The 17,325-nt window shown below is 54.8% G+C and overlaps 1 protein-coding gene across 2 annotated transcripts in view; it reads right to left on the bottom strand.

Moving 5' to 3' along the window:
* Positions 1–689: 689 nt before the first annotated feature.
* Positions 690–17,325, bottom strand: part of TRIM9 (tripartite motif containing 9) — a 63,038-nt gene continuing 46,402 nt past the window's right edge. The window contains exons 6-13 of one of the 2 annotated variants that reach the window (XM_041409971.1): positions 16,504–16,661; positions 15,117–15,255; positions 10,534–10,722; positions 7,824–7,865; positions 6,755–6,778; positions 5,397–5,700; positions 4,566–4,728; positions 690–2,351 (exon numbers count right to left, since the gene is read on the bottom strand). In XM_041409971.1, coding sequence (XP_041265905.1) covers positions 2,289–2,351; positions 4,566–4,728; positions 5,397–5,700; positions 6,755–6,778; positions 7,824–7,865; positions 10,534–10,722; positions 15,117–15,255; positions 16,504–16,661 — 1,082 coding nt within the window. In that variant the 3' untranslated portion in view covers positions 690–2,288. The remainder of the gene's footprint in view (positions 2,352–4,565; positions 4,729–5,396; positions 5,701–6,754; positions 6,779–7,823; positions 7,866–10,533; positions 10,723–15,116; positions 15,256–16,503; positions 16,662–17,325) is intronic. The other variant, XM_041409980.1, reaches the window with a different exon arrangement.

The raw sequence follows: 17,325 nt of genomic DNA, 5'->3' as shown, positions 1-17,325 counted from the left end.
GGAAGAATTTCTTCCCAATACCTCATCTAAATCTCTCCTCTGTCAGTATAAAACCATTCCCCCTTGTCCCACTGCCACAGATGCTCTGGCCCTGGGCTGTTCCCCGTGCTGTACATGACTTACAGGCTGGTTTTACATGCTGCAGGGAAGATGCAGTTTCCTGTACCTCCGGTGTTCTGGGCACATTCCCACTCTGGAAGGAACAAGCATCCTTCTGAGATGCACTTCATACATTAGCATTTTCTTCTTTAGCCCTGGACTGGAGCCCGTGATGAGCTCAGAGGCTGCACATTGAAAACCTCTCCTGAGTCACTCTGGGAAAACAGAGCAGGCACTGATACCCCAGCAGCGACTCCTTCTCACGGCCCTGGGAGCACTCTCCATGCTGTTCCCTTGGAAATGGCTCTCCCTCCACTGATCCCTTAGAATTTTGCCTCTATTTCATCTCCCTGGGGAGATGGTGCTCTGTATCCAGCCTCGGACATTCCTCCCTCCTTCCAGGGATCCAGGGGCAGCCACAGCTTCCCTCAGAGCCAAGAATTCCTCCTTCCAGCTGCTCCCATGGCCCTCTCCCTCCCATTGACTGAGTTCTGTGTTATCTCTGCTGCTGCCTCTGGCCAAGGCCAGTGAGGGATGTGATGGGAATGAGATGGGAAGCGAAGCACAGAGATGCTCTGGAAGCTGTGCCCTTCTCTGGTAAAAGTCCTTTATTAGAACGGCAAACATGACACTTCTCGTCAGTACAGCGGCTGTGTGCAGCTACCATCGCGCAACGGGGGGACGACGTCTTACAATCACTGGGACTCTAAGAAGCACCATGAACACCCTAAAGAACGGGGGATGACGGCTGAGAGAGGAGCCCCGGGTGAGCCGGCCACGGGGGCTCCTCAGGAATCCACCAAGGAGCTGCCCGGCGTTGTCCCGCAACACGGCTCTCCGGCAGCTGGGAGGAACTCCTCGGCGGGAGTCAACGAGATAGCACCCATCCAATAAATTAGGAAAACCTAATGCTAGAGCAACAAGGGAATGAACGGGACTGTCCTAGAGGAGGGCACGCTGGGAGGGAATGGGCTATTTACACTTGTCTTTCTGCCGGGCCGGCGCTCCCGTTGCATCCTGCCCGGAGCTGCGGCGCTGCGGCCGGGCTGGGAGCGATCCCGCCGCCCGTCCCGGCTCCGCGGGGAGCGCAAAGCGAAGCGAGGGGACAGCGCATGCAGGCGCTCTCGGCTCGGCGACGGGGCTGGCACCGTTCCTCTCCTGCCTCTGGATTACCAGAAAGTCGAGCAGGGGATGGCGGCCGACGGGAACTGCTGCCGGCAGCAGGCGCGTGTTCCTGAGTGCGTGGCAGGGCTGTGGCCAGCTCTCCTTCCTCCCCATCCCATCCCCACCCCCGGGCTCTCTGTCAGACCCTCGCTGCAGAATGAATTCTCCGGTGATTGGAAGGACACTATCAGTTGAATTTAAGGCTAGGTTTATATGGCGACTATAAAAAAATAAACACTAATCTCCGAAGAGCCGGGCGAGGGCTCTCCGGTCTATGGCTGTGGCGCGTGTGCTGGCACCGAGGTGTGGGGGGCCCCTGGAGAGCCCCCCGTGGGCATTCAGCACCCGACCAAGGGCCTGCCAGCACCCGGAGCACCTGGGGACAGGACGGCCACCCCCTGCCCCGCAGAGGCGCCCCAGGGGGACACAGGACAGAGTGGGGTGTTTTGGTAAGGACATGGAGACTGACTGGTAATCCAGGACCCACCTCTACACGTGACCGAGGGTGCTCTGCAAGAAAGGCCACAGGGGAAAGAAATAATCCTGCAAAGTAACCAGGCTGGCGTGGGCGGAAGCGTTCCCGTGGCGGGGTCCCTCGGGCTGGCCCCACGGGCGGGGAAAGCGAGACAGAACTGCCCCCCTCCCCCAAAACCCCAACTCAAATCAGGAAAACCAAACCTAAAAGCAGACACAGGAGAACAGCTCAGGCTACCTAGGTACTTCATCAGCCAAGGAGAGCTAAAGAGCGAAGCGCACACACACAGGACAGCGTGGAGGCCGGGGAGCGGAGGCGGCCCAAAGCCGGGATCTTCCTTCCTGATTTGCTTCCCCATCTCCGGCCAGAAGCTGAGCAGGGACCCGGCAGCTGGGCAGGGACCCGGCAGCTGGGCAGGGACCCGGCAGCTGGGCAGGGACCCGGCAGCTGGGCAGGGACCCGGCAGCTGGGCAGGCCAGCCTTGTCCTGCAGGAGGGAACGGGCTGGCTCCTCTCACCCCGAGAAGAGGCAGCCGGCTCCGCGAGCATCCTCAGGGCATGGCCGAGCGCGAAGCGTAGAACTCGGGCACCGGCAGCCCGGTGTGCAGCGTCACCTGCAAGGAGAGACACGGGTCTCAGCTGTGTCCCGGTGTGCCTGCTGGGACAGCTCGTGGCGTGGCAGCTGGCACGTTGTCCCCAGAGAGGGCAGGAGCAGCACTGGGGGCAGGCAGGATGTGACTGGAGATGCAGGTGTCCCCGGAAGTGTGGCAGTGGCTCCACCTGGCTTGTTCCTCACTTTTCTGTGCTGCTGGAGTGAGCTGGGACTGCTGGTACCAAGCCCCAGATATTCCCAGCTGGCTGTGTACAAATCCCACAGCCAGAGAGGTGGGACATGGCAGGAGTTGGGTCTTTGTGCAGGTGAGATGGACAAGAGGGGATGGCGGGCCTGAAGGACAGTGAAGACGTTAGAGGAGATCTTGGAGAAGCCCCTGAGCTGAGTGGGGATGGGCACAGAGAGGGGACAGGGACAGTGGAGGGGATGTGGCTGATTGCTGGTGGGAGGAAGGAGCTTTGTGGTGGGGAAGCTGAGCAGCATCAGGATGTTGGGGCAGGGCCATGCTCACACAGGCACTGCTGAAATTCATTTCCCTCCACAAATGCTTTCATTTGGGAGGAGAGCAAATTCCTCCTTTTACTGCAGCAGCAGCATTGCCCCCTTCAGATATAGATTTGAAGAAAACTGTCTAAAATACAGAGATTTCCCTCCTAATTAGAGTTGTTTTCAATTAGGCACATACCTCTGAAAAAGCATAATAAATGGCTTGGCTTAATTAGCAGCCTTTTATCAGCATCCCAAGGGATTTCTGTGTTGTCAGGGGATTTAGGCTCTGCCTTCAGGGAACTCACAAAGCCAAGGGGTTCCAGAGATGCCTTGTTCCTTATGGCTGTGTAGAGGACTGAGGCAGGAGTTAAACCCAGCACACAGCAGGAAATTTTTACCACAAATTAACACAGAACCTCTAAACCCAGCATAGACAACACGGGCTTCGTTAGTGTTTCCTAATTAAACATTTCCCAGCCCTTCTCCAAGCCAGACAGATGCCAGTGAGACCCTTGGGGTGGGAAAATTCAGCAAGGATGCTCCCAAAGTTTGGGATGGTCCCAACACACCTTTGTCCAAGTGCTGCTGGAAAATTGTCACTGCCTTGGTGACAGTTTTCCAGCAAGCCCTGGATCCTGATGGACAAGGCACACCATGTCCTAATCCTAATGGATCCCTAATTTACAGAGGCCACTTGGTGCCTCTGCCCTTGCACAGAGGGAATCATAAAATCCTAGAATGGTTTGGGTTGGAAGTGACCTCAAAGCCCATCTCATTCCCCCCACCTCCATGGGCAGGCACACCTTCCACCATCCCAGGCTGCTCCAAGCCCCGTCCAGCCTGGCCTTGGGCACTGCCAGGGATCCAGGGGCAGCCACAGCTTCTCTGGGCACCCTATGCCAGGGCCTCTCCACCCTCACAGGGAAGAATTTTTTCCCAATATCCCATCTCCTCCTGCCCTTTGGGAAGCCATTCCCACTGTTCCTGTCACTCCACACTCTCTTTCAAAGTCCCTCTCCAGGTGTGACACCCACTGCAGAAGACCCTGCCAAAATGCTGGGCACCCTGAGATGATCCATCACATGCAACGTGTCCTTGGGTGTGCCTGGGCACTTGTGCAGGGCTGGAGGTGCAGGCAGTGGCAGGAGGGATGTGCCAAAGCCAGGGTGGGGAGGATTCCCTGGGACAGAGCAGAGCAGGGATGTGATCAGTGAGAATAGAAATGAAAGATGGAAATACCAGATTGCCCCAGGGTGTCACGCTTGGGGAGGTTCAGGAGAGCTGAGAGCTTGGGAGAGAGGGAGAGAAGAGGGGTTTGAAATGTCCCAGAGGCAAACAGGCTTTGGAAGGTGCCCTTCTCCCTGCTGATGCTCCCATCCAGGACCTGGGGGAGCTGTAGGAGCTGGTGAGGCTCTTGGGAGGGAGCACCACAAACACAGTTATCAAACCCCACCCCAGGGAGGGCTGGAGAACCCTGGTGCTTCAGCAGCCCTGAGGGAGGAACCTGGAGCAGGCAGCGAGATTTGGGAGACTCACAGGTGTGAGTTTACACTTAGGGTGCAAGTTTAGCTCCTTCCAAGCCACCCTTGCTGCACAAGAACCCTCCTGCTGCTGAGCAGCAACCACTGCAGTGACAGCAGCAGCAGGGGGAGTGTGACAGCAAGGTCACCCCTTCCCACTGCTGGGAATGTCACACCCTGCTCCAGAGAGCCCGACCAACCCCTACCTGCACGTTCCTGTTGAGGCTGACGGCGGGGAAGAAGAGGCCCTCCAGGTTCTCGAAGGCCACAGGCCCTTGCTGGTCCTCGTTGATGGAGAAGGTCAGAGTCCTCCTGGTCAAATCCAGCAGCACTCCCACCGTGGCGCCTTTCGTGATCCCGCCCTCGGTTCTGTGGGAGGAAGAGGCTCAGTGGGCCCTGTGCTCCTGGCTCAGGCCACAGAGCTCAAGGATTGATAATAGTGAACACAGCTCACCCAGGAGCCAGGCCATGACCTGCTCCCATCCCAGCCACGCTCATCATTCCCTGGGAACCTCCTCCTCTGCCCTCCCACGGAGCTGCTCTCCTCTTGCCTTGCTGTCCCCAAGGGAAAGCCACCCTGAGAGCAGCTACAGCCACACAACCACGGGGGAAAGCACGTGGAGCTGTGGAGCAAAGCCACACCAAAACCTGCTGATCCATCAGGGAACAGCCCTCAGGGCTGCAGGAAGGTGACCCCAGGCTCTCCCCAGGCAAAGTCCCCAGTCCCACGTGGAACACGAGCAGTGGCACAAGGATCAATGCAAATTCTGCTGCAGCAGTTGCAAGGATTTGGCTGTTACTGGGAAGGGGATGCCAACAAGAAGAGTCAGCATGGAAAAGTGGTGGCAGGCAGGGAAGGAATACTGGAACAAGGCACCACCAAGCTGATCCCCACTGGGTGAAGGGCACATCCTCCAACAGAGACAACCAGGATTGATGTCCCCCTCCCTGGGGACACTTGCAGGTGCCACTCTCAAAGCCACAAGCTCTTTGGGCTGTGGTGTCCAGGGGGGAAGCTCCCATCCCTGCCCACCTACCTGTTGGTGTGGGAGTTGTTGTGCATGAACCAGCTGCGGTTGTTGTCCACGTACATGGCCCAGGCCTTGTCGTCCTTGCCCAGCATGGCATCCTTGAGGACGTCGATGCGAGCCACGCCGAAGGCCGGGTCGGGGTGGTTGTCGTAGCGGTCGATCGACAGCTCCCAGTAGTGGAGCCCTTTGGAAAAGCCCGTTTTCCCCAGCACCACCCTGTCATCGTAGCTGTTGCAGGTGACAGTCAGGTTGTCATTGGAAAAGATGATGTCGGCGTGGGCAGAGGAGGGGTCGAAAGAAAACCAAGCAACTGGAACACACAAAGAACGCGGCGTTAGCGCGGTGGGGACGCGCCGGGGCCGCGGGGAGCGACACGGACAGGGCATGCTGCATGCAGGACACCGAGCTTCCACCACGGAGGGACAACTTCCACCAGGGAGGGACAACTTCCACCAGGGAGGGACAACTTCCACCACAGAGAGACAACTTCCACCACGGAGGGATTCTCTGAGCTCCTGTGGCTGCAGCTGCCAGTGTGCCTGAGGTTTTATGGCCAGGACTTGGAGGAGTCTCGCTCTTGCTGCTCCATGGTTCCCAATGTCTCAGCTCGTGAGCCTGCAGGATCCTCAAGGCCTCCTAAAAATTGGCCCTCGCAGGAGATGTGATCCTCAGCAGGTCTCCAGGCTCTAACAGAGTTATGGAATCGTGGAAGGGTTTGGGTTGGAAGGGATCTTAAAGCCCATCTTGTTCCAACACCTGCCATGGCAGGGACACCTTCCACTATCCCAGGTTGCTCCAAGCCCTGTCCAGCCTGGCCTGGAATGTAACTTACTCTCAGGACCGAGTGTTATTAGTTTGCAGAGTCAGATCAGTGTGGGAAGGGAACTGAGGATCAGCAGATAAACTCTGTGTGCGTATTTAAGGGCTGTTTTTGGGAACCAAAAGCACACACAAAGGTCTTCATTTACTGAGTCACACAAAGAAACCTCCCTGCCAAGCAATGAGCCACACCTAAGACAAGAACTCATGGGAAGGCTGGAAAATGCCCCAAAACCTCCAGGATTCCGTAGGGCTGCTGGTTTAAGTGCACAGGCCTTGGTTACTGCAAATCTGACAGACACAGTGCCACGTCCTCGACAAGACAGAGGGACAGGGAGTCATTCACAAGCCACCAGCCCGGTTCCCCAGGTGGTTTCCTCCAGCTGAAAATGTGAACTGACACATCCAACAAAACACTCTGGCGGCTTGAAAAATAAAAACACTCGGGTGAGACTGGTTCACTGGTTTATTGGAACGTTTCACAGGACAGCTCCCATGCACGCGGCCGCCCCGCGCTCCCCGCGCCGCGCACGGGGGTGCCGTACCTGCCACCATTTTTTTAATGTCAACTGTGGTCATTCCCAGGGAAAGGCATGCGGGAGAGAAAACAGCACGTCAGGTTGGGTAGGGAAGAGAAGGAGAAACCATTCCTGCTTGTCTGTGACTCCAGCCAGAGCGTGGATCTGTCGGCATTTTGCATCAAGGTGGGGCGAGAGGCGCGAGGATGGGCTGGGGCTGTGAGAGGGTGCAGGGTGAGGAGGGAATCCCACAGGGATGCAGGTCCTTCTCCCAAGGGAATGAGCAGGATTGGCCCTGCAGACAGTCTGAAGAGGACAGGCAAGCAGCAGCCACCTTGCTTTAATTAGCTGCAAAGGGGCTAATTGCATCCATGGCATTTGGCCCACGTTCAAGTGCCTTAATGAGCAGGGATGTGTACTGAGAATCATGGAATCATGGAATGGTTTGGGTTGGAAGGGATTTGAAAATTCATCCTGTTCCACCCACTGCCATGGGTAGGGGCTCCTTCCACTATCCAGGTTGCTCCAAGCTGGCCTTGGGCACTTCCAGGGATCCAGGGACAGCCACAGCTGCTCTGGGCAATCTGTGCCAGGGCCTCCCCACCATCACAGCCAGAATTCCTTCCCAATATCCAACCTAACCCTGCCCTCTTTCAGTTTAAAAGAGGAGAGCAGAAGGATCAGTTCTCAATTACAGGGCTACTTCCACAGCACTGACCTCAGGCTTCTCTTTAAAACCATTTGGGGGAAAACCAAAATGCCTTTAGATCATCCAGCCATCATTACTTCTCCAAATTTGCCTCCTGCCCAGGGCAGTGGTGGAATTCCCATTCTTGGAGGGATTTAAAAGCCCTGTGGATGTGGCACTTGGGGACATGGGTCAGTGGTGGCCTTGGCAGTGCTGGGGAATAGTTAGACTCAGTGTTAGAGGACTTTTCCAACCTCCACAATTCCATGATTCTGTCACATCCAGGAGTGCTCTGCAAGCAGGGTGCGAGTGAGAAACGCTGCTCAGTCACCAAAGAAAAGATAAAAAAAGCAAAAAGAATGAAGCAACACGCAGTGGGTGCCAGTTAATTGTAATTAAGATACTTGCCTAATTGGGAGTAAGGCGATCCTTGTGTGTCAAAATTGCATCCTATAAAGAGATACTACATTTCACACATCACAGCTAAGGAACAACAACCTCCTGACAAACACTTGTGAGCATTTCATTATTAATTAAGCATCCAGCAGCCACGGGAGGCCTGATTCATTAAAAGCCAGAGGGCACGGAGAGGGGTGGCAAACACAGCCTGGGAGTTTGAGTGTGGACTGAATAAAGTCTGACTGCTCAGGACACCAAATTATTCTGCTTTTCTCCAGAAAATAGCCAGGAAATTTTAGCCTTGGTGGAGTATCTTGGCTGTTTGGTAAAGAGTCTCTAAACTGACTGAAAAACCACTCCTTGAAGGACAGGAATTGAGGAAAAGGCAGCTCCTGATGGGTCTGGGTTGGAATGGAGCTGGAATGGGGATCCCTGGGGGCTGACACCTGCCTCAGACCCAAAAGGGCTGTAGCTTAATCAGCTCCAAGGGCAGGATGGGTCAGGGTGCCCTTCATGCTCCTGTGCCTGCAAGCACCGTGCTCCTTGCTGCCTGCAAGCACCTCATGGGAGCCAGGGACTGATCCAGGAGCTTGTCCTGACTTAGGGCTTGTCCTGATCCAGGAGCTCGTCCTGATCCAGGAGCTTGTTCTGACCTAGGGGCTTGTCCTGATCCAGGAGCTTGTCCTGATCCAGGAACTTATTCTGATTCAGGAGCTCGTCCTGACCTAGGGGCCTGTCTTGATTCAGGAGTTTTTCCTGATCCAGGACCTTGTCCTGGTCCAGTTTTTTTCTTACCTAGAAGCTTGTTCTAGTCCAGGAGCTTGCCCTGATCCAGGAGCTTGTTCTGACCTAGGGGCTTGTCCTGATCCAGGAGCTTGTCTTGATGCAGGAATTTTTCCTGATCCAGGAGCTTGTTCTGACCTAGGAATTTGTCCTGTTCCAGGAGTTTTTCCTGACCTAGGGGCTTGTCCTCACCAGGAGGAGACACCTACACAAGCTGTTGCTGGCATTGTGTGTGACAACACTCACGAAGGGCGCTGGATTTTAGGGTACCCCTGCCCAGCTCTGTGCCTGCTTTCCCCTCCTGCCCTGGGTGTTGGTGGAAAGCTCCTGGCTGTGGTTGTGCCCCATGCTGTGCCAAGAGGCTCCTCCTGAGGCTGCTTTAATGAATCCTGCCCCGTGTCCCGACTCCAACACCGCTTCTCCAGGTCTCCGCGCATCGCTGCGCTCCAAGCTCTCGTGAGGGACACACAGACCCTGTTTTGGCATTCAGGACCCCATTTTTCCCTGTCCCCCCACCCCGGAGTGGGGCTGCAGAAGGTCCGAGGTGCACACACGGGTATCGCTCACGGGCAGCGCGGAAGGGTCCCGGAACACCGGACACAAAGAAAGGAACGTCCGTAACAAAACAGCGTTGGAAGCCATCAGCTCACAGCAGCACGATGAGAAATCAAACATAAAAAGCACAAAGAAAAGAAAGTTTGCAGGGTCCCCCCCCTGGTTATTCTGGCAAGGGTCATGCTGCAGCATTCCTCATTCCGTGTTATGGGATGGAAGTCAAACAATCGGGGGCCCCCATTCTTCCAGGGCTTACGCCGGAGCAAGCCGGGAATGAACGCCTTTGGAGTGGTGGAAATCCAGAGTGGTGGAAGAATCAGGGCCCAGGATCTTTAGCAACAGAAGATGTGCAAAGATTGGTTAGAAAACAGCTCTGAGAGATCCCTGTGCCTGTGGCTCCTTGCTGGCTGCCCAAATCCATCCCTCACTCTGCCTGACCTGCCTCCATCCCAGCGCAGCCCGCGATTCCGGGCGCGCGGATCCGAACCGAGCGCTCGTGTGGGGCTGCCAGGCCGGCGAGGCATCACAGGGGTGGTGTCCTCTGCTCTGCAGCACACAGGGCTTTGGGATGGTCACACCTGGGTTTGGAAAAGCCGAGCCCGGTGCTCAAAGCTGAGCAGAAAAGAGCCCACGGCTCCAGGCCCTAAGTCGGGCTGTGAGCTGGAATCACAGAATCCCAAACTGGTTTGGGTTGGAGGGGACACAAATCACCTCATTCCACACCCCTGCCACGGGCAGGGACACCTTCCACTATCCCAGGCTGCTCCAACCTGGCCTGGGACAGCCACTTCCAGGGATGGGGAGTCCTCTGAGCAACAAGCCAGAGCCTGCATCCAGACTTGCTTCTTTCTCTAGATTTAATCAACCAAACTGATTTCACAGAGCAAATCTCCCAGCAGAGGCTGCGTTTCCTGGCTGTGTTCATAAAGGAAAGCATGGGGTTATTCCCACAGGTTTCACCCAGGGAATCTCTTTTCTGATTAACCCTTGACACAAGATCAACACAAAGCAGAAATGAGGAATCTTCTAGAGGAAAGTGTCCCTGCCCATACCAGGAGGTTGGAAGTGGATGAGCTTTAAGGTCCCTTCTAACCCAAACCATTCAGGGATTTATGATCACCAAAGGGTTCAGCCTTGCCAAGAGCAGCACCCAGGTAAGGAATTACTGTGCTGCTCCATCAGCCCACACCTGAAACACCCCGGGAGAACCACGCCACTGACCCCCCTGGGCGGCAGGAGCAGGCCACTGACAAACAGAAAGAATTCCCGCTGCCATCCGCGCGTCATGGGAAAAACAAACACAACGGAACAGAACGAACAGAGAGTTTGGAGATGCCCAGAAGCACAGACCAAGAGGCAACGCCAGAGGTGCTCAGCTCACCGGCTGAATTCAGGGACTGTAAGGAAGAATGCAAGCTCAGCTGGTGGGCCGAAGATCTTAGCTCAAAGTAGGATCTCCCCGAGAAGCTGGGTTGCAGATTAAGGGTGGAGGAGAAAGGACTCATTCTACGAAGCTGCGATCTTTCCAAAGGCACTGGAAAAGGGAGGGTCTGCTCTTCTGACTGCGTGTCTAAACGTAAGATGGAGGCAAACTGCAGATCAGAAATGGGCTCTCTGCTGGGCGGCCTCGCTCCCCAGCCCCAGCTCGGAGCGGAGCACGGGCCCTGCTCCGTGGCAGAGCAGCACTGGCTGGTGCTGGGCAGCCCCCAGAGACCCTTCAGGGCAGCCTGACAGCAAGGAAAACACCTTCATCTTCCCAAGTGTCCCCGTGTCAGCGTGACAAATTCAACTGGTTTTCTGTAAAGGGAGAGGGGTCCTGTACCTCTTCACAGAAAGGCACCTAAAAAAGTTCACAGGTTACCATGCACACGTCCCATCGTGCTTTAACACATCCCAAACCTTTTTGTGCACAATAATCAGGGGTGGAGAACCCAGCTGGTGACATTTTGCAGGGCTGTGCTAAGCCCTATCACCCTAAGAACCACCAAGCACCCACCTTACTCAAGGGTTGTTCGGGAGGTTGTGTTCTTGGTATCCCTTTGTACCTGTCAAAACACATCTGAGCCTTACAGCAAGAATTGAACTTGTGGGATTCACAGCAAAAATGTCAGAGCAGAAGGAACCTCTTGGGTCATTGGTTTCTGTTCCCTGCTACCACAGTCACCTCCCACAGTTTCTTCCCTAACCTTTTCCAGGATTATGTTAACATCAAAATGTAGAATCCACCATCCACACACTCACACTGCATCCCCCAGCCTTCCCAGCTCTGCTGTGAGTATGGATTGAGCTGGGATTTGTGTTAAAACAGGTAAAAAGGGAACATTTCTTTGCATGGTGGGTTGTAACTCCTGCAACTCGCCGCTGCTGTGGCCGAGGCTGTGGAAGCAAAGGGTGTCAGTGGGGTCAGAGGAGAGAAATTATTGCACAACAGCCAATAAACAGAGCTCAAAGTTTGTTTATTAGTTTAGCTTCTAACCCTACCAATAGTGAGAGGAACTACTGCCACGAGTAGCTGTGCTCATGGCTCTCCCTAATCAGCCCCTCACATCCCTGGAGCTCCCTGCAGGCTGATCCCCCCGGGGCTGCTCACCCTTTCCAAAAGCTGCTGGTTAAAAAGCCCTGGTTTCTGCTCAGGGTCACTCCAGGGATGGTCAGGAATTTAAAGCTCCAGATGAGGAGCTGGGCTTGAAAGAAAAGGTTCTGGTGCTTGGTTTGGCTGGGGGAAGGGAGGAGGAAGCTCTGTGCCTGGGGAGAAGCCTGGGAGGCACTGCTGAGCTCCATTTCTCCAGCTCCACCTGGAGTGAGTTGGTCCTTCATCCTGACACCCAGAGCATGGAAAGAGGTCAGCAGGAGTCTGGCCAGAGGCCAGGAAATCTGCTGGATGAGGGAAAACCAGGAGAGCAGGGGCTGCCCAGCTCAGGGAGGAGGAGGAGGAGGCTGGGAGAGACCCCAGGGCAGCCAAGCAGGGCTGCCACCAGCCAAGCTCTGGGACATGTCTGTGCCTGGAAACTTTCTTCCAGACTCCCCAGCCCACAGCTGAGCTTCATTCAGCAGCTGGAGAAACAGAGGTTAAGGCAGAGCCTGGGAGCCTTGGGCTGAGATGTGACAGAGCAAGAGACACTCCCAGGGATTGTGTGGAACAGCCCCAGATCAGCTCAGGAGGGGACACAGTTCGAGGGAAGGATGTTACCTTCAACCCTTGCTGCCCCTTGGCTGTGCTGGTGACAGGGATCTTCATCCCTGGGAAGGCCCAGCACATGGGAAAGGCTCTGGAGCACAAACCTTCTCCCAGCCAGGAACCACCTTGTCCTGCTGGTGGCACCAAGAACCAGCTCTGAAGAGCAACCTGCAATCCTTTCCTCTGGGATGAGCACAAGGTGCCTCTCCCATGGGCTGGGAAGATGTTCCTGCTGCAGACTCCTGCCTGTGCTGCCTTCCCATGGGATTTTCCACCTGGCTGCCTGTGGCTGTTTGGCACCACAGAGGCAGCACCTGCAGAGTCCCACACACATCCCCTTCTTCTCATCCTTGTTCTCTTCAGATGCTGACCCCTGCAAGACCTTTTGCTCCCCACTAACCTCTGCTCACAGAAAGCAGAAGAAAGGCTTCAGTTCCCTTCCACAGGCTGCAGATCTCATGGGCCAGAGCTACAAAACAGCTCCTAAATACCAGAATTCCTCACAACCACTTACAGCAGGACAGCCACGCTCGGAGAGACGCTCTCTTCACATCCAGCCCGTCCTTTCTTTTGTCCTCTCTTCCCACACAACCACTTTGCAGGAAGCTGCAGAGCTTGGCTGAAGGGAAAAGCTAAACCCACTTCAGACAAAATAGGTCTTAAGAAAGCCTGATGCTGCTGTAAAAGCCAGGAATAAAAGCCTAAGCAAGGGCTGTGATGTGCTCCATTCACCGAGTCACTGGGATATCCGGAAGCTGCGCACACAGATGTGATTTATTTCTCTTTGAATCCAAAAAGAGCTCAGGCAGCCTCTAAGAGCACAAAATGCTCCAGGCCCGTTTGACTTTTTCTCCCTGTTTTTCTGTGCTGGAATAACAAATGCAAGAGCTCATTCAAGTGAAAAGGCTGAATGAATGCAGCCAAGGAGAGTGGAACTTCTCCTTGGTGGCACGGCCCAAGCACTGCCCTGCTGGGACCACAAGCAGCTATTTTCTCCCAGATTCCTTTGTATTTTGGAGCTGGGCTCAAGGTGAGAACACCTCTGAGAGGAAATCAAAGCTGGGAAGATCATAGAGGGCACCCTGTGAACTCCTGGCTGGGACAACTTAAAGCCCCGCTGGTTTTGATGAGGAAATCGTGTCTCAAATGTGTCATGTGAGGCACGAATGAGATGAGAAGTCAGAGCTCTGCTGTCTCCTGCTAAGGCTGGAGTGGGAGCTGTTGACCTTCAGGCTTTGGGAGCAATCCTGGCCAACCTGGCACGGGGCTGGATGCAGCTTGTCCCCTGCCTGGATCTCCAGAGGAACTTCTGCAGCTTCTTTGCTGCTGGTGCTCTGTTTGCAAACAGGCACTGAGGTGTCTCTGACAGATGTGTCGAGGCCTCTGTGCTGTGCTGTGACCTCCCTGCCTCTCCTGTGAGAAGTTTGTCACAGTTTTGCTGTCTGCTCTAGCTTTGAATGAATCCCATTCCTTGCTGACCTGCCCTTTCTAAACTGGAATGGTGATCTGCAGGCAGCAAGGGAGACTAGCTCAGTTTCTCTAAGAGAAACAAGCTTGCTCTGCTTTTGTCTTCTATTTCTTCAGCAAAAATCCCATTTTTCTCCTTGCTGAAAGCCCCCAGGGCTGCTCAGTGGCTCTCCCCTTCCTTCCACCCCACCAGGAGCCCCAGGAGCTGTGTGTGCTCCCTTCTGATCCCAGCTGCCAGCCAGCTGGATGCTGCTGTGAAAAAACCCTCACACGGCTTGGAAAAGAGAGATTTTCATCTGGGAGCAAGGAAAAGGGATTCCAGCAAGCGTGGGAAGCTCCCAAAGAAGGGTTTTGTGCCTGGCTGTGGGGCAGCAGACGTGCTGGTGGGGGCTGATCCCTTCCCCCACAGCTCCCGACTCCCACCTCGGAGCCAGCCTTGCCACTCTCCACCTGCACGTCAGGAATAAACCAATTTTCCACAATGGATTAAGTGCCTGGCGTGACAAATGTACTTAAAGCCAGGCAGGGAGATCCCCCTGCAGCCTGCAAGGGAGTGTTTTAATATTCTGAGTGGGTGTGGGGGCGATGCAGACAATGCTGTGGGGCTCCTGTGCATCCCTGGCTCTGGAAGGACACCCACACTGCTCCATGGCCCCTCTGCTCCCTGCCCTGCCTTGAATCCTGTGCTTATGGCACTGTGCAGTCAAGCACAGCCCTGAGGAGAAATGCTGGCAGTGTTTTGCTTTAAAGGGGCCCAATGGAAACATCTGAGCTTCCCTTTTGTGTCACATCACCCCAAAGTTAAACACCTCTCTTCCCAGAGAGAAGCAGGCACAACTTCCCAAGGACTCGTCCTGGGAAACACAGCAAGAAACCTCAGAGAAGAAGAGGAAACAATTCTTATCTCTATTCACTGCTCCTGTTGTTTTTGCACATGTGGAATGTGTTAGGAAGATTGTTTACCTGAAGGGGTTTGGTAATTGGATGCTGGTGATGGTTGTTTATATTAATTAACCAATCACTCCTGGCTGGCTCATGGGTTTTTCTTTAGTATAGTATTAATGTAATATAGTATAGCTTAATAAAGCAATTGTTCAGCATTCTGAATCATGGAGTCAGATCCCAATCTTTCCCAGAGTTGGGGTCTCCCTGCACTCCCCAGACAACACCCCCTGCACAGGAAAAGCCTCAGAGGGAACTCCTGGCTGTGCTGGAGGCTCCTGACACAGCCTTCCCCCTCTGCTGCTGCAGGGGAGGCTCAGGGAGGGCAGGGGGAGCTGAGCAGGGCTGTCCTGGGCTGTGTCCATGCCATTCCTTACCCTCGGAGGTCTGCAGCACCAGGGTCTTGCTGTAGGGGCTCACTCCTGACTTGTTGAAGGCCTTGACCCGGGCGCTGTAGGTGCTGTTGAAGTGCAGCCCATCCACTGTGCACATGGTCTCCTTGCCCACATACACCTCCTGCAAGGCAAGGAACACCTCCTGTCGGTGCCAGGGCTGGGGAACAGCCTGGCACACCTCGGGGGGCACGGGATCCCCCCTGCCCTGCTCCCTGGGGAGGGCTAAGGCTGAGCAAAATGGGGTTTGTTCCCTGGGTGCAGCAGCAGCAGGAGGTGAGGGGGGTTCTGCCCCTCTGCTCTGCTCAGCTGGGATCCCACGTGGAGTTCTGTCCACAAACCTGGGGTCCATCATCAGGAAGAGCTGCTGGAGGGAGTCCAGAGGAGGCCATGGGGCTGCTCCAAGGGCTGGATGAATATTTTCAGCAGCAAGCACTGACTGTGTTCTCCCCACACCCAGCCTGCTGCTGCCTTCTCTCCCACCCATGTCACCTCTCATTTGCCTCAACTCTGCTCTGGCAGTGCCTGAGCTCACTGTAGATGAATTCAGAGTGCAGTGGGCTGCTCCTGTGCCTGCTCTCCGTGGATGTGAACACGCCAGGATAATTACTGGCGTGTTGGATCAGAGAAAAAATCATATTTTAATTGTGTAATTACAGCAATTTAAAAGCCCAGGTCCCACCCATGTCACCTCTCCTCTGCCTCAACTCTGCTCTGGCAGTGCCTGAGCTCACTGTGGATGAATTCAGAGTGCAGTGGGCTGCTCCTGTGCCTGCTCTCCGTGGATGTGAACAAGCCAGGATAATTACTGGCGTGTTGGATCAGAGAAAAAAATCATATTTTAATTGTGTAATTACAGCAATTTAAAAGCCCTCAGGCCTTAAACACCTCTGCTTGCTGGCAAACCATAAGGCTTTCATGACAATTAACATATCTTGCATGAAATATTCAGCAACCTAAAAATATGGACCTTCATGGAATGGTTTGGGGAAGGGACCTTATAAACCATCCAGTTCCACCTCTTGCCATGGGAGGGACACCTCCCACCATCCCAGGCTGCTCCAAGCCCTGCCCAGCCTGGCCTTGGACACTTCTCCAGGGATCCAGGGGCAGCCACAGCTGCTCTGGGTAACAAGAGCTTCAAAGTTGTTCTTTGAGTTTCCAAGTCAATGTGGCCACTGGAAAGTCATTTGCACCCCCTCAAATCCCCCCGTACCCCAAAACCCCACAGCTTGTCTGCACCATCTTCTTCCCTGGGCAACCCAGAGGGGACTTGAGAAAAAAATATAAAAAATAAAAAAAGAGAGGACAAATCCTGTGGCAGGGAATCCCTGGAGGCAGAACATCAGAGCATCCCCTCTCAAGCACGTACCCTGAACTGGCCGCCGTTGCCGTCGTCCAGCTCCAGGATGTATCCCTCCACCTGCACCGTGGACAGAGGGGGCTGCTTCCAGGACAGCGTGGCGCTGTTGTTGTGGGTGCAGCACTCCTCCAGCTGCAGGATCGGCGGGGCCGGCACTGGGGACGAGACTAATCACCAATTAGTGCAATTAGTGCAACCCCGCGGGATGCAGGCTGCGCTTACTGCCTGGCTGGGAGGCAGCTCCAGGGGCAGCAGAAAGGATTTTTCTCCCACCAAGCTCCACTAAATTCCTCCCCTCCCGCCAGCCTGGTGAAGCTTTTCTGCTTTATTCCCATTTTCTAATTAATTGTGGAGAATTATGGCAGCACAATGTGCTGGTTTTGAGCTGCCTGGACCTTCCATGCAGCCAGTCCCAAACCTGGGACAATTCTCTCACAGCTTCTGCAGAACTCTGGGTCTGGACTTATCTACAGCCTTGCTTTTCCCTTCAATAAATCCACTGCAACAAAACTGGGGGGCTGAGTACCCCCTCTGGCTGCCATCAGCTGCACAGGGGACAGAAAGGACTGCTGGGGTTTTCCTGCTGTGTTTGGGCATCTCCACATGTGTCCCACAGCCCGCTCCTGCTCTGAAAAGCACGGGAAGAGTGACAGGGAGATGTCCCCTGACACATCTCTCAAAGAGCTGCTCGTCCACCATCCTCATCCTCACTGCCCAAAGTGACAAGAGCCAGTGGAAACAGACATGGAGAAGCCAGACAGGTTGGGGAGGAGCCATGGATGCCTGGGAAAAAGCTGGATTTGCCCAGAATTCACCCTCTGTGACTGCTCC

The sequence above is a fragment of the Onychostruthus taczanowskii genome, unplaced genomic scaffold (genome assembly GCF_017590055.1).
Source record: "Onychostruthus taczanowskii isolate IOZ18803 unplaced genomic scaffold, ASM1759005v1 scaffold100, whole genome shotgun sequence".
In the NCBI taxonomy this organism is placed as follows: domain Eukaryota; kingdom Metazoa; phylum Chordata; class Aves; order Passeriformes; family Passeridae; genus Onychostruthus; species Onychostruthus taczanowskii.
The sequence above is the reverse complement of the archived record's forward strand: the minus strand, read 5'-3'. Positions and strand labels throughout refer to the sequence as shown.